Source organism: Mchenga conophoros, linkage group LG10 (assembly GCF_057382185.1).
Source record: "Mchenga conophoros isolate Kocher_MC1m ecotype Shallow Benthic linkage group LG10, M_conophoros_male_GT1.1, whole genome shotgun sequence".
NCBI lineage: Eukaryota > Metazoa > Chordata > Actinopteri > Cichliformes > Cichlidae > Mchenga > Mchenga conophoros.
Window position 1 is genome coordinate 19,323,201 of NC_140535.1, and position 14,947 is coordinate 19,338,147.

A 14,947-nucleotide genomic window follows, 5' to 3' on the forward strand; every position below is an offset into this window, starting at 1 on the left:
TTAACTACCCAGGGAGGCTTTCTGTTTATTGGCCCTCTCTGTCATACTATGCTACAGATGCTCCTCCATTCTGTGGTGGCCTTTAATATTTTCAACAATGCAGAATGTTTTCTACAGGAGCAGCAGAGTGAAAATTAACAGGCTTGTCAGGTTGGCTTGCTGTTATCAAATAAGCCTGAATCTCTGACGGAGGGTTTCAAACCTACATCAGTTGCAATACCTTTGCATCTTGATAAGAGAAGAGAAGAAAGAGAGATATATATTAAGTATTGCTTGAGTAAACATCCAACAGTCCTGACATCAAGTGCAGAGGTTGACCTGCTTCCAGTTCAAATTCTAACAAACTGGCCTAAAGCCTTACAGCTGGCAGAGCTTTCTGATGGAAGGGTATTTGCATTTTGAGGATAAAGGGTAGCTGCTCTGCACTTGAACGCCTGAGAAAAATATGCAAATTCCTAATGAAATAAAAATTTCTATCTCTCATGCAAAACATTCATTTACAGACGTTTCTATAAAAAATATTTTCAAGTAAAATAAGACCACCAGGATCTTTTAATCAGAATTTAATTTGTTGTGCTTGAAGATATGCAGTAATTGTCTATGGCTTGCTTTAATTGATATATTTATTTAATAAGAAATGAGTCTTGCTGCAGTGAAATATGTCAAACACAAGGAGTTCTCAATTCAAAATATGTGACTCTACATGACTTTTTTCTTTACTTTTTCAGGGGCTTTTCATTCGGAGATAGGTGACAAAGATGATGTTGAGGCATAAACATCTTTCTTGTTCATCCTACCAATAGGTGTTCCTACTCCATAGCCCTTGGAGTCTATGAGACCCCCAATCTGTGTGAGGTTGCAGTTCCTCTGGCTGATGTACTCGATGCTGGTGGACTCCATCAGCATGGCGTAGTCTGTTGTCAAGACGCGGGTGATACCTTCTCTGTTGTTCTTAACCAAAGCGGTGTTCTTCCTGCTGCTCATAAAGGCCCACATCTTTTCATAAGTGGAGATCTTTGATTTCTAAGGAGCAAAGCAGCCAAAAGTTAATAAAAAGTGTACAGTGTTTAAAATAGACTTTGTGCGTTCGTGTCTACACAAGCGCAGTTATATGTGCTTAACTGGATTTCAACGCTTCCATAAATGCATACAAGTTTAACAAGCAAGCTGTGTGGGACTGTGTTTCAGCGGGAGTCTCAGTCGATGTGTGTGAGTGTGTGTTTCGCTTTGCTCAGTCAGAGAAAATGGGACAGCTGTGTTCTAAATCTCCTCCAGCTGATTCAATTTGTTCAAGCCATCAACACAGCCTGCTTCTTCCTATCGAGGCAGCCATAATCACTGGCTGCAATCTGGGAGGATAAAGCCGTGCATGGATCACCCCTGCTGAGCCACAGGAGGCACAGAGCCAGGGTAGCTGTGAGGCAAGGAAGTGACAGCCCACCCAAGGACACTAGTACACTAATGCATTATATAATAGGAACTCACAAATTACCGTATACTTCAACACAGACACTCCCAAATTCTCGATATGCATCTTCTCCATTTCCCATCATACAATCCTTCTTGATGGATTCACATCACCAGCCATGAAAGAATTTATTTATTTATTTTTATTTAATTTCATTATAACAGAATTTTGGCAAAAATGCAGGATGATACAGAAAGGAAATTATATGATTTTAAGAAGTATCTGTTCCCGTGAATTATGTTGAGAAACTGTAATAAACTCATTTTGACAAAGGTAAATTACAAATTTAGTGTTGAGGCACTAAGGCTATGCCCAATGGCTGATGTTAATTTTGGTTGGTACTGTGACTCCTGAGTTATGTATTTAAATATATTAAAACCTCATAGTTTTAAGAAATATGAAATATTGCTATGGGTGTTATTGCTATGGGGTGAACTGTCACCCCATAGCAATAACATCCTGGGTTTGAATCCACCAACCAGCTGACGATCTTCTCTGGCCTCCTCCCACAATCTACAGACATGCTCATTAGGATAACTGGCAATAGATATGAATGGTTCTTTGTCTCCCTGTGATTAACCAACAGTGACCTGTCCTGGGTGTATCCTGCTTTTTGCACAGTTGGTATAGCCTGCTGCCCGCATGTAACCCCAAATTGGAGAGAAATGGAAAAAGATTAATGGATGGACAAACAGCCTTTTGCAAGCACTTAGTTTTACTGAAAGATAACAAAACATTTTCTTAAAGGATGCAAAAATCAAATATCTATGGTTTGCATTCAGTGTGAAAAATCACTTTCCTCTCCAGCAGCATTACCACATATTCAGTTCGTCACCATGGAAAACATATAGCTTAATATAAACATAAAGAGAGAGAAAAGCCCTTGAAAGACAGATTATATAATGTAATACGTATTGCGTCACATATTTCTAAAAGCCTCATACTAGACACTACAGCAGGTTTACCTTGAAAAAAGTCATAGTGGATCCATCCCTAACTGCACCATATTCAATCCTGGTCTGCTTTGCCAGGTCATCTGCTGAGTCGATGGGTGCGTCCATTCGTTCCACTGTGAGGAAGGCTGCCAAGTTGGCCGTATAGGATGAGATGATGATCAAGGTAAAAAACCACCAGATGCCACCAACTATACGCGTGGATAGAGCTTTAGGCATCAACTCTGAGCCTGGAAGCACGGAAAACAGAACCAAGGGGTTAAGAACGAGCACATGTGGTAAAGGTTTAAGAAAGGGAGAGTGAGAAACATGTTGATAATGCAGGAATCATTTTGTTAATATCAGAATAGTGAAACTAGAATAATAATAGGTGTTGTTTGCATGTTTAAAAGATGGGAGAAACCAATTTACATTGTTCTTAATCGCAATATTTTTTCTTAATCCTAATTGTGAGATTCACAGTAAATACAATGGTACACTTTAGAAGATCTGACAAAGGAAAGCTGAAAGTAAAGAAAATGTAGCAGCACATGTAAAAAGTAATGAAGTGCAACACCTAAGCACCAAAATAAGCAAAGTGCTTTATATTTTTATTTGAAGGAAATTGGGGAAAACATATTCAGATAACTGGAGAATACATTTGCCACTTTTAGGGTTTGAGGTTTGGATTCATCTGTGCTCGTTTTTTTATTCACTCTGAGTGAAAAGAATCCCTAAATGTGCTTCTAGAGAAGAACCCACAGCATCAAAAAGCTCATATGCAGAATACAGTGCGGAGAGTATAAAACCTGCCTGAGCTTGTTTTTTGATAAATGCTGAAAGGGAATCAGTGCAGCAGGAGACATGTAATTAAAGCTTTATCGGCAATCTGATTTACAGATAAGAAAATAAACCAACATTGAAATTTGCACGAATCCAAAATGAGCCCCACTTGCTCATCTCTTCATTTTCTGCCTTTCTAAAGAGCTAACAAATTACACACATAGCTTACTGATAGTTACACTTGGCTTGCACTCGGCTGATATTGTCAGTAGGTTTGCTGACCACTCAATCAGGCACGTCAGACTTTGCCTGCCCAAATCTCCTGCCTTTAGAGAGATAAAGTCCTTATGATGTGCAACATAATTCTTATAATAGGGTTTGGATGCAATTCATGTGAACTGGAGCCAGGATATATGGAAAGGGCATTCAAAGAAAATAGGAGGAAAATATTGATGTTTGGCATTAAACAGCTCACAGCCGAGCCGCTGTGCAGGGTTTTCATTTACTGTAGCTCTGCAGTAAGACCCCAGTTTTTGCTGCTTCTATTAGTAAAGTTTTAACTTTTTAAACAATAGCATTTTTGGTTTGTGTGTGCTTGTGTCCTAACCTGATAAATTTAAATCAAACATTTAACTGATGTTTCTTGTTATGTTCACCATCGTTGTGCTAACTGTCTGTCTGCTGTGTGCTGCTGGGTACATAGTGTACAAAGAGTGAGATCGAATCTGTCTGAGCTGAAAACCATATTTTAAAAAAGAATTTAAGAATGCACAAATATTTTTAGGTTATTATTTTTTGGGGGGAAAACAAAGCCACTGCAGAACTACCAAAAACTGCAGTGAAGGTTGTTTCCAAAGTGAGTCAATGATTATAGAGCCCCAAATGAATAATATCCAGGTGGCCTCCGATTTGATCTGACTGCAGGGACACACTAATAGCATAAAAATTTTAAAGCACACACATGTTGGTAAATGCACGTTTTGCCAGGTGTCTGAACAGAAACACGTTCTTCATGATTGTCAAAGACACCGTACATACCAAAGCATTTTGTTAATTTGACAGTCAACATACAATTTCATCAACCGACTATATAAAAATAGTTTACTTTGCCGCATCAGCGCTCCAACTCCAAACCAGAAACTGTTGAGTAAAGTGAAATTGTTCTGAATTAGAGTCGAGGACGGGTTGCACGGGTGTGGGTTGTACCACTCGTAAGGAGTAAACCTGCAAGACAACGACAGAAAGGAAGCGAGATTAAAAGAAGTACGGAACCAGTGTGCTGCAGGGAATCATAATTCAGTCATGCAGTTCACATTAAAACAGGCTTCCATTAGTGCTTCAGTGCAATCTGCACTTTCACAGAATGCAAAACACGTATTTTGAGTCTCACATTTTCATTGTCACTTACAGATTGCAAGGTGCAACCAGCTGACAGATTTCTTTTTCGTACTACCGTAGAAAAAGGTGGAGAGTTTGCAATTACTCCCAGCTACTTAACAGCCACAATCAAATCCACTCTGGCAGCTGATGGCTAAAAGCACACTCTCCGTTATTTCTGAGTAGCAGAAATTTGCTAAAATATAGTCGAGCCAAAACATCACAGCTGATTTGTGATTCTTGTCAGGCTCGCCCACTTTTTATTGTTCTAAAAAGCTCTGTGGTGGAATTCCTTAGTAACCAAAGAAGAGTGTGGCAGAGCTGAGCTGGGGCTTTGGACAGTTCATCACACCTCAGCTCGTCCCCTCAAGCATCAGTGCATCCTCTCACCTGGCAATCACAAAGAGGACGCAGCTGACCCCTGTGCAGGCCAGCAGCACGTACATCCAGATGTCCGGAGACAGGGGATTAAGAAATGAGAACACGCCTGGATTGGTGCCGTTAGGTTTCCGGTACAAGATACTGATGCCTAAGGTCATGAAGGGCTTGGAGAAGTCGATAACTTTCTCTCTGACATAGGTGATGGTTAAGGGAGCCACGGCAAGGTCTGCAACCTAAAAAACACCAAACAAAAGTAACCCACTGCAGGTAAAGTGAGCACTGTTCAAGGGCTCTCATCGGTGCATCAGTATTCACATGATGAATACACCTCGTTAAAAGATTTTCTTTACTTGAGAAAACTGTTAGAAAGCAATGTAATATTTATTTATAGCTCATAACTCTGGTCAGATAGCTTTGTTTTTGTTAGAAGCCTTGTTAATATAGTCAGAGGGAGCATTGATTTTTATCAAAGAAAGAAGCTTGTACTGGTCTTTAAACAAGGCCTGCAAACAGGCTTGAATGAAATCTGTGAATTCAACCGTGGAAAACGTTACTCTACTTTATTTCCCAATTTAATTTGAGGGGTTTACACTTTATCTAGTAACTCACATGGTCGATCAGCTCCCGGACCATCCCGTTCCACTCTCCTTTATCATTCTGGGCTCCATATTTCCCATCAGCCACCAGTCTGACTTCATACGTAAAACCCAAGATGTTTGAGAGCTCTTTCAAAAGGTCCAGACAGTAGCCTTCGTAGCGATCATTCCCAACCAGCTCCTTGTCTGACTTTCTCAACATCACGTAAGGATTTTCCTGTGTAAAACAAAACATTCATCTTTTTATGGTATATTCTTTATTCTGACCCTTTTTTATGCTTAGTATCCTAAATGAACGAGTTTTGTTATTTTAGCTTGTAGATCCTTTGCATGAGCACGTGCAAATTATTTTATGGACGGGATTAATAAAGAATCGGCTTCGCTCTGTGCTGACAAAACGAGACAAAAACTGTGCAGCCACATCTCCTAAACACCTCTTTCCGTCTTTGTATCCTTCTCCTTTTTCATTGCATTCCCATCTATTGTTCCCCCTATCTACATTAACCATATCTCACATGTGCTTCCCTTCTTCTTTCTATGCTGTCCTCTGTTTAACCTTCCTACTCACCAGTATTGTGGTGACAATGAGAGTCCTGTTAGCCAGAGAGTCTGTCACATTGTTATTCTTGTCTCGCCTGGACTCCTCCGTCAGGTTCATCCCCCTGTACGAGTTCCACACAGCAATCTGCAAAAGCAAACAGGGCTTCAGAATTATTGAACCACATTTGCTCCTTTGATCAAACACAGGATGTTACATTTGACACCTTCTGGAGTCTCTGTGTAAGACTGTTTTGCAGCATATAGACCTTTACTTCTGTTTAAGCTTTAAACAACGCTGCGTTTTTATGATTAGCGATCACCTGTGCAGGAAAATAAGCTGACTGATTACTCCACTTATTTCAGAAAAATAAAGAATAACGAAGTTGATTTAATCTCCAGATCTTAATGGGAAAATAGAACTTGCTCTGACACACCGCATATTAATCATATTTTCTGATTCGCCGAACAGAAAAATGAAAAAGAAGTATAAAGGTTTAAAGACCTGACACTGCCTCCTTTTCAACTTTCTGCTTCATTCACTATTCTACAGCATTTTCCCTTTGCTGAGCTTTGCTCTGATGATTTTGGGCAAAGAGCTAAAAAATGTAATTTTATATACAGCAAATATGAAACTGAAGGAGCAGTTTGGACCAAACAGATTTTGAGTACAACAATTTCATTATGACAATTATTGGATCAGTTAGCACTCGTATTTGAGTAGCATCCAGTGATGTGCAAAAGTCTTGAGCCACCCCTCATTTCTTTGTATTTTGCAACCTAGATGCTTGACTTTTGAGCAGTTTTTTATAAAAGGTGGTCTTGAGGAATAGTTCTCCAGGCTTTCTGAGGGTCTTTTAAAGTTTCTTTGGACATTGGCTGCTTTTTCACTCATTTTCAGTGCAGTCCTTGTACCGGACTGTTTTTAGATAAATTATTTTTGTTGTTGGTTTATCCACTTAACACTGACCTATAAATCATTCAAGCATTAAAAATGACACCTAACTCAAGGGATGAACCAGGGTTGTGTATACACATAGCATACATGTGAGCAAAGAACCCAATTTAAATTATATCTTTAGACGCCATCAGCTTGTTGCAAAAACATACCATTTGTTTCCATTTCTTATGTTTAGCTACAAAAATGCTAAAGATAACACAGTTTGAAAGATATAAAATAGTATTTTTCCAACAACTTGATTCTCAAAAAGCTATCAGATGAAAAAGGAGAAGACAAAAGAAGATGTGGCAGACCGAGGAGCTTTCCACAGAAGATGAGCATTATTTCTTCCCTTAAATAATAGGAAAAGAAATCCAGCTAAGACCTGACACAGGACCTGAGAGATCCATCTGGGTCCCCATTTGATCCATATATTGTTCATTTTCCAGCATGACAATGATTCATGCTGAGAGATGAAGCCATGCCGTAAAATCAAAACTGGATAGAAAAACACACAATGGAGCACTATCGGTTATGGATTGGCCTCCCCAGAGCCCGGACCTCAACATTATTAAAGCAGTGTGGGATCATGTTGACAGAGAACAGAATAAAGTGCAGCATCCAAGGAACTCTGAATATCTATAATGGAGCCTGGAGAACTATTCCTTAAGACTACTTCAAAAAATTACAAAAGCGCTTTCCTAAGAGAGTTCAGGCTGCGTGTTGAAGAATAAAGGTGGTCGTATCAAGAATTGATTTTTAAGTTTGGGAGAACTATAAAAACGCTGGTCCTGTTTTATTTCCATGTTTGAACATGTTTCAATACAAAGAACATAAAGGAATGTGGGATGGATCAAGACCTTTGCACAGTACTGAATATGTTACTGAAATACATCCTTTACTTTAACCTGAAATAACTGCTGCTGACAGCAAAAGGGAAGCCCAGTTTAAATATATAAATATATAATACTGAATAGTAGAACTACAGTGCAAACGTGTTACAACAATACCATCCAGTAACTGCTAAACAATTTATTTTTCTCCATGTTGTCATTTTAACAATGAGCTGAAACAATTAGTTGACTAGCAGCGTGACAAAAAAGTCATTTTTAATTAAAATGAACAATTATGCTTCATCTCAGATAAAAAAAACAAAAACAATAAGAATTGTTGGGATTTTTTTTTTGTCTTTTTTATTTATGTGATCATGAAATTAAATGATGAAAAGCATTACATGAAAAGACATCTGAGGATATTACGCTGGGCTTTGGGAAATTATTTTTGCATTAATTTGGATTTATTACATTTCTGACCATTTTTTTCTAATAACTACAAAAAATAATATCAAAACCAAACATTAATTTAAAAAAAATTCAGTTAGTAAACTTAAATAAGTAGTGGAGAAAGGGAAATTACACCAGCAGTCAAGAGAAAAAGAAGGGTAGATAGGGTTGGGAGGAAGAGAGGACAACATGGTGAATGAGATCGTCTTAATCATCAGACCAGGCGGCATAATCCAGACAGTTATCAGATTAGAACAGATGTCTGGCAGCTGGATTTTTTTTAACCTTTCAACTCCCTTTGCTTTAGCAAAGGTCATGACAGGTCTGGAATGAAGCTAAGAACATTAAATTATTAGGCCTTATTGTTAATAGAACTAAAGTAAGTGCCAGATAAGCTTTTCTCCTCTGGCGAGTCATTCTGTGAACAAAAATGTGCCTTTTAGTATTTTTATTCAGAAACAATGCCCTCTCCATTCATTCACTGCCTAAGAGGATGAAGAGAAGTGAACGCATCAGTACCTCTCATTAAACTGAGCTCTGCAGAAGGTACAGTCTTATTTTTACAATTTATTTTTCTGAAAATGGCTGGGTGGGATTACCTATTCCAAAAGATGAAATGCTTTTCACTCTTCATTACACTCTGTCTTATTCTGTTAACCAAGTCCGACTGATGGAAAATGTGTTCACTTATAACCTCGCTAAAAGCACTCCATATCTCCACCGAGTTACTTTTTGCAAGGGACCATAAATCTGTCTTATCTGTGGACACTGCAGATGAGGAACACTGTGAGTGGGGATGGATTGAATTAATTGCATTGTCCTCAATCTCCAAGATAATTTGTCAGAGTGAGAATATTAAAGATGTGGAGAGTATTTTGGTCTAAAATTGTTTGGTCTTGCATCATTTAGCTTGCGTTACATGCTGTTGTAGAGGGCTGCTTCTCCTCTGTCGAATATCAACAGTATGATTGCACAGTTTGAAGTTTAGGTAAAAGAGCAATCGAGCCAAGTCAATGAAATTAATCCTAAAATATAGCCTAGGACATCCGTACCGCATGCAGCCAGCATCTTTAAAACCCCCGAGTCATGGATTTTCTGTGTATAGCCTTGCAATTTTATCGTGTACACCAGAGGAGCTCCCAACAACTAAGTGTGCTATAAAAACTGACATGAATTGGCTCATATATGCTGTGAGGAAAATGTTATCTGTGAATCCTAACGCTCATCCTCATCCAGAACCAAATCAGAGTGGAAAACCGTTACCACAGACTTAGTAAGCCAGGCCAAGAAAGCTGAGGAGAAAAAAAAATATATTTTCAGGAAGTCAACAACTTTAAAAAAAAAATACTTTTTTTTCCTCAAGAGACTTTCACTTTGTTTTGTCTCATCATCCTCTTCAGAGTGTATTTAACACTCCAGTGCCCAAGAACTAACACAACTGCAACGGACTGATAATTCATTTTTTATTACCATAAAGCCAGGCAATTTATGTGATGTGCTTACTATATAGTGGCATTTCCTCTGAGGTGAGGCTTTTGAGGACTGAAGGTATTGAATGGAATTAAAATTACAAATAAATCAGAGCTTTTGCAAACTGACAGTTCCTGCCTGCCTACATACCTGTCTGACAACTGAGACAGACGCAGGTGCTATGAATGAATCGAACATTCACTCTTTCAATCATCAAAGCATTGCTTTTGCATAATTGCTGTTAAAATTTAATTTAATTTAAACTAGAAAGGAATCTGAATGGACTTATGAAGTTGATTTGTTGTATAATCAGTGCACCAGAGGGTGTTATAACTCTGCTCTTTGTGCCAATCAAAGGCCAGGAAAGTAAATCTACTCCTTTTATAGATTTAAAGTTTTTAAACTTGAGATGAGGTGTTGCTTATGCTTATCAGATTCTTTTTGGTACAAATAAATCTAAAGGTATTTGGACAATGGCACATTTTTGTGTTTTCGCCTCTGTAGAGCACCACAGGGAGTGCAGACTTTGAGCTTCAATTCAAGAAGTTTAACCAAAGTGTTGCATTAGCTGTTTAGGAATTACAGCCATTTTTATACATTGTGTCCCATGTTCAGAAACTGAAACCTAATTGGACAAATGACAACCCAGTCTCATGACCAGGTGAGGTCTGTTCCCTCATTGTTCCATGACAAGTTAAAAATCTAGAGTTGATTCAAAGTGCTTCACTTGTATTTGGTAACTGGTCACTTGAACTCTCAATATGAGGTCCAAAGATGTGTTAATGCAAGTGAAGTGAAGGAGTCCATCATTTGGCTGAAAAAACATTGCAAACATAGCAAAAACTTAACGAGTGGTCAAATTAACAACCTGGTATATTCTTAAAAAGAAGGCACTGACAAGCTACACCAAAAGCCCCGAAAGACCACCGAAGACTACTAAAGTGGATCATAGCATAAATCTTTCCAAGATTAAGAAAATCCCTTCACAACATCAAACCAAGTCAAAAACACCCTAAAAGCGGGTAGGTATAACATTACATACACGGGCTTTACAAAAAGGTGCAAACCATCTATGACACTCAAGAGCAAGATGACCAGATTAGGCTTTGCAAGAAAACATCTAAAGGGGCCTGCACAGCTGTGAAACTAATTATTTGGACAAATAAAACAAAGATGTATTTATACCAGAATGATGGGAAGAGAAAAATAGCTTCCCGCTACTGCCAAGTGCTTGCTCATAGGGGATGATATAATTATTGGCATTTCTTTCGTTTAAATATTGTAGGGTCTTTACAATATAAAGCTCCTTGAGCAGCTGTTGTTGTGAATTGGGCCTATAGAAATAAAGCTGAATTGAATTCTAGATTTTAGGCAATTGTTGATTGCAAATGATTTTCATCCAGATGTTAGAAACAACCTTTATATTTACAGTTATGTTGGTTTGTTCAATTATATTTAATCTTTCTAAAATGAAGGGACTATGTATAAAAACAGTTTTAATCACTAAATTTTTAATTCAATATTTTTGTTAAACCTCTTGAATTAAAGCTTAAAGTTTGCACTTTGAATATGTGATTTAGAGTCCTCTTTAGTGGTGTTCAGAAGAAAAATTTCAGTAAATATCATTTTTCAAAAACATGTGGCCCTTATTGAGTATAACCTGCATGATTTCCATTAAAGTACGTATGAAGGCAATCTAATAGCGAAGCAAATTATAGCTTAGTAGCTGACAGAGAGCTATTTTTATATATTTGCTTACGTCTTTCCTGCCATCAAAGAATGTGAAATTGCAGCACTTACTTCCTAATCCTAATGGAGGTACAGCTATATGCATTTAAACAAAGTAAATTTGTACTTTTTTTCCTGAAAGTTTTGACGAGTGTCAAAGCAATGCCTGCACCCAAACAGGGGAAAAACTGAAACGTCAAACACATGGCATTGCTGCACACAAAATCAGTGAAGAGAGACAAAGTTGACAAGGCAGGGAGCAGCAAGGTGCACGGCATGTAGAGTGAGAGTAGGGCAAACAAGAAGAGGGGGCAAACAACAAAGGCTTCCACCAAACAAGGCACTGGCACAAACCTCGATCCACCTTTTCGTGAGGCGGCTTCCGCCCTCCACAACACCCTTTAGGAATTGTGATGAGAGCAACGTGAAGCACAGACAGCGTGGAAATTAATAATCAGTTAGTGCAGCATTATTAATATTCATGGCTGGACAATCTAAAACAGCTAGTAAGTGTGTTTTAAAAGGATGTAAGTACAGAAAACTAAATGACTAATCAGCTCTCGCTCTGTCTCTCATATACACAAACACAAACACATGCCCTAATGGAACGAATAAGCCAGTGCGAAAGCAGCATGAGAGCGTTGTAATTGGCTGTTCCAGGCCTCTGTGCTCACCCTGGCAATGCCGTCCTCTTTGAGGCTGATGATGTCCAAATCAAAGTCTCTCCTCAGGCCATCTGTCTTGTTAAGAACAATGTGCCCTGTCAGTCCATCCCACTGTGCCTACAAAAAGGGGAGAGAGAGATTTACAGAGAATTGGAAGACCATCTGAGTTCCTCGTCTATCCAGACCTTTAGAAGTCGGACTCTAGAACAGGCTGCTTGCAGGAGAAGTGAAGGAGGTCCATGCAAGAAGAGAGGAAGCTTGAAGGCTCACGGGATCACAACAAGTGAAGATCAACAGGTTGTGTAGTCTCAATACGCATGAAAGCTTTTGTTTAAAATAGCCAAAGCAATTATATGCATACATTTTTTTTCTCGCTTAATCAAATAAAACCAAAAATATTTTACCTTTTTCTGAATATACTTCCTATTGGATGTACTGTGATGGAGGTACATCTGGCACCTCTTTTTTATTAGAGAAGAGAACAAATATAAACCCTACAGCTATAGCACTTCAAATTGAAATGTTAATGGACTGTTCCTTTTTATTTCACAAACATTAAAAATAATTGCACCACATGCAACCATATAATGTGTCGCCTTTTTAGGAACTGTCTGCGAGTCTGTCTTGCAGATCACGTCAAGTGCTGAGATATTTTTAGGGCTGTCTATTAGGAACAACAGGTTTATGATCTACCCACAGATTTGTTCAATCATGGGACTGTAAGAACTGCTCCAAAAGCTTCAGCTTGTGTTTCTAGCAGTAGTTGATGGTGGAGTCTGAGGTCTGTGTTAGATCATTGTCCTTTCAGACAGCCTTGTTTTCATTTCACTTTCTTCACCGACTACACATTTGCATCCAGAATTTACTCAGATTTAGTGGAATCCCTTCTTCCCTCTATCTCTGCACTGTTTCCTGTGCCTCAGGCTGCCTCACAACCCCAAAGCATAATATTTTTGTCCTTCTGACAAATTCTTCTCCCCTTTGTTTTTTCACAAACCTACTTTTGTTGATTGTGGCCAAAGAGCTCACTTTTGACTCCATCTATCCAAAGCATTTGTCTGCAAAACCACCCCGGCTTACATACGATTTTGTGACATTCTGTGGCAACAGTCATCCCCTGACTTTTGCCGTTTCTAATCTGTCTGCAGATTTCATGCACATTTAACAAAAAACTCTTTTTTAACATCTGTTTGGGGCCAAAATCCACAAAATGTGCATTTTTCTCTGATCTACCCAAACCTTTGCTCTAACTGCGTACTAAAAATACAAACTAAGTTAAAGTAAGTTCACTCCACCTTTTACTTATTTATAATGAGAAAAACTGAATACAATCTTTTGATGCATGCCAGAAGTGTAATTTGCTAGCATCATTCAAAGAAATTCAACAAAAAACACACAACTGTAGAAACGGACATGTCTAAAACATTTAAAGTGTGCAATGTGGCTCTTTGTTCTGTGTTTCCTGATTAAAGCTGACTAAGAAAAAAAGTGTTCAGACATGTCAAATAGAAATATGCTCATTTGATCCACAGAAACACACACAATCGCCAGAGGAGAGTGATAACATTTTGGTTAAAGTGCCCAGGATTTGATTTCTGTCACTGAAATAAAAGCTGTGTCCTCATATTCTGTGCTCTCTTGTCAGCAGTGCTTTTTAATTGAGTGTAGTGAGAGAAATATCACTATTGGATTTTTCCCCCCGAAAAGGCTATTATCAAGTGATGAATAGCACATGAGGACAGATGCTTCAAAAAATGAGCAGTGGAAAACAAAATGAAAAGCTGAAGAGGAGAGCCACTAAGATGCTGGGGAAAAAAAGAAAAGATAAAGAAAAAGTGTGAGAGAAGGAAGACGGGGGGCATGAAGAGGAAAATATGAGTGAGGCGCCTGAATGATAATGTTCCTTCTCCGTGGCAGGCAACGGTCCTCTGCTGGATTTAAGACTTAAGAGATCAAAACACTCGTGCATCAAAGGCCTCATTTCTGTCTGTAGGCATCAAGTCTGACTGTTGGGCTGAGCCGCACGCTTTAAACTTATAAGTACATAAATACCGTGTATTTTCATGTTGCGAGCTTTCAGAGGCAAAGCGCGGACTGTCAGAAGGGACTTATAAAATATTATATCAGAAGAAATGATCTGACACCCAGTTTTGGTACATTTTTATGTTTGCATCTGAGGCATCTGTTACAAACATGCATCAAAAATGCATCGCGTTTAGGCTAAAGGCAATTGAAGCTCCTTAAGCCATGCTGCTGATCTTGCATGTTTTTCTAAGTTCCCAATAACTTATCTAACACTGACCTCTTTAAAAAGGTTCATGAAGCGCGGACCAAAGCGCCAAGGCTTGTGGCGGTGACACTGCAGGGAGCTGACGGTCATCTGAGTGGCCCGCTGGGACGCGACAGCAACCATGTACACGGCATCATACATCAAAGCTGCGTCTGTCTGTAGAGGATGCAGTGAGAGAAAGTTGCTTTTTTGTGTAATAAAATTGCACTTAAATGTCAGTTGTAAACAGCTAAATTATGAAACCAAGAGAGCAGGTTTTGCAGATAAAAATGCTCTAAAAACTCTAAAAGTTCCTCTGGGAAAATGTGCAAAACATATAATGTTTGGCTATAACGATGAAATGAATATAACTGAGAAAATCAGCATTTCAATTCTTACTAAGCTTACAAAAGCATTACATGTTAGCTCATACTTTTTTGTTTGCAACTGTATGATGCAGCTTATAGAACAGATGTGGCTTTTTGCAGGTGCAGGTGTTTGTTATGTAAAATAACAGC

General features: G+C 38.6%; 1 protein-coding gene across 4 annotated transcripts in view; it reads right to left on the reverse strand.

The window, feature by feature from the left end:
- grik1a (glutamate receptor, ionotropic, kainate 1a) overlaps positions 1–14,947 on the reverse strand; it is a 39,245-nt gene that overhangs the window by 8,817 nt on the left and 15,481 nt on the right. For 2 of the 4 annotated variants that reach the window (XM_085289131.1, XM_085289133.1), the window contains exons 7-15: positions 14,463–14,606; positions 12,170–12,277; positions 11,850–11,894; positions 6,106–6,222; positions 5,551–5,754; positions 4,951–5,174; positions 4,289–4,407; positions 2,434–2,651; positions 798–1,023 (exon numbers count right to left, since the gene is read on the reverse strand). In XM_085289131.1, the coding sequence (XP_085145257.1) occupies positions 798–1,023; positions 2,434–2,651; positions 4,289–4,407; positions 4,951–5,174; positions 5,551–5,754; positions 6,106–6,222; positions 11,850–11,894; positions 12,170–12,277; positions 14,463–14,606 (1,405 nt within the window). The remainder of the gene's footprint in view (positions 1–797; positions 1,024–2,433; positions 2,652–4,288; positions 4,408–4,950; positions 5,175–5,550; positions 5,755–6,105; positions 6,223–11,849; positions 11,895–12,169; positions 12,278–14,462; positions 14,607–14,947) is intronic. The other 2 variants (XM_085289134.1, XM_085289135.1) reach the window with 1 other exon arrangement.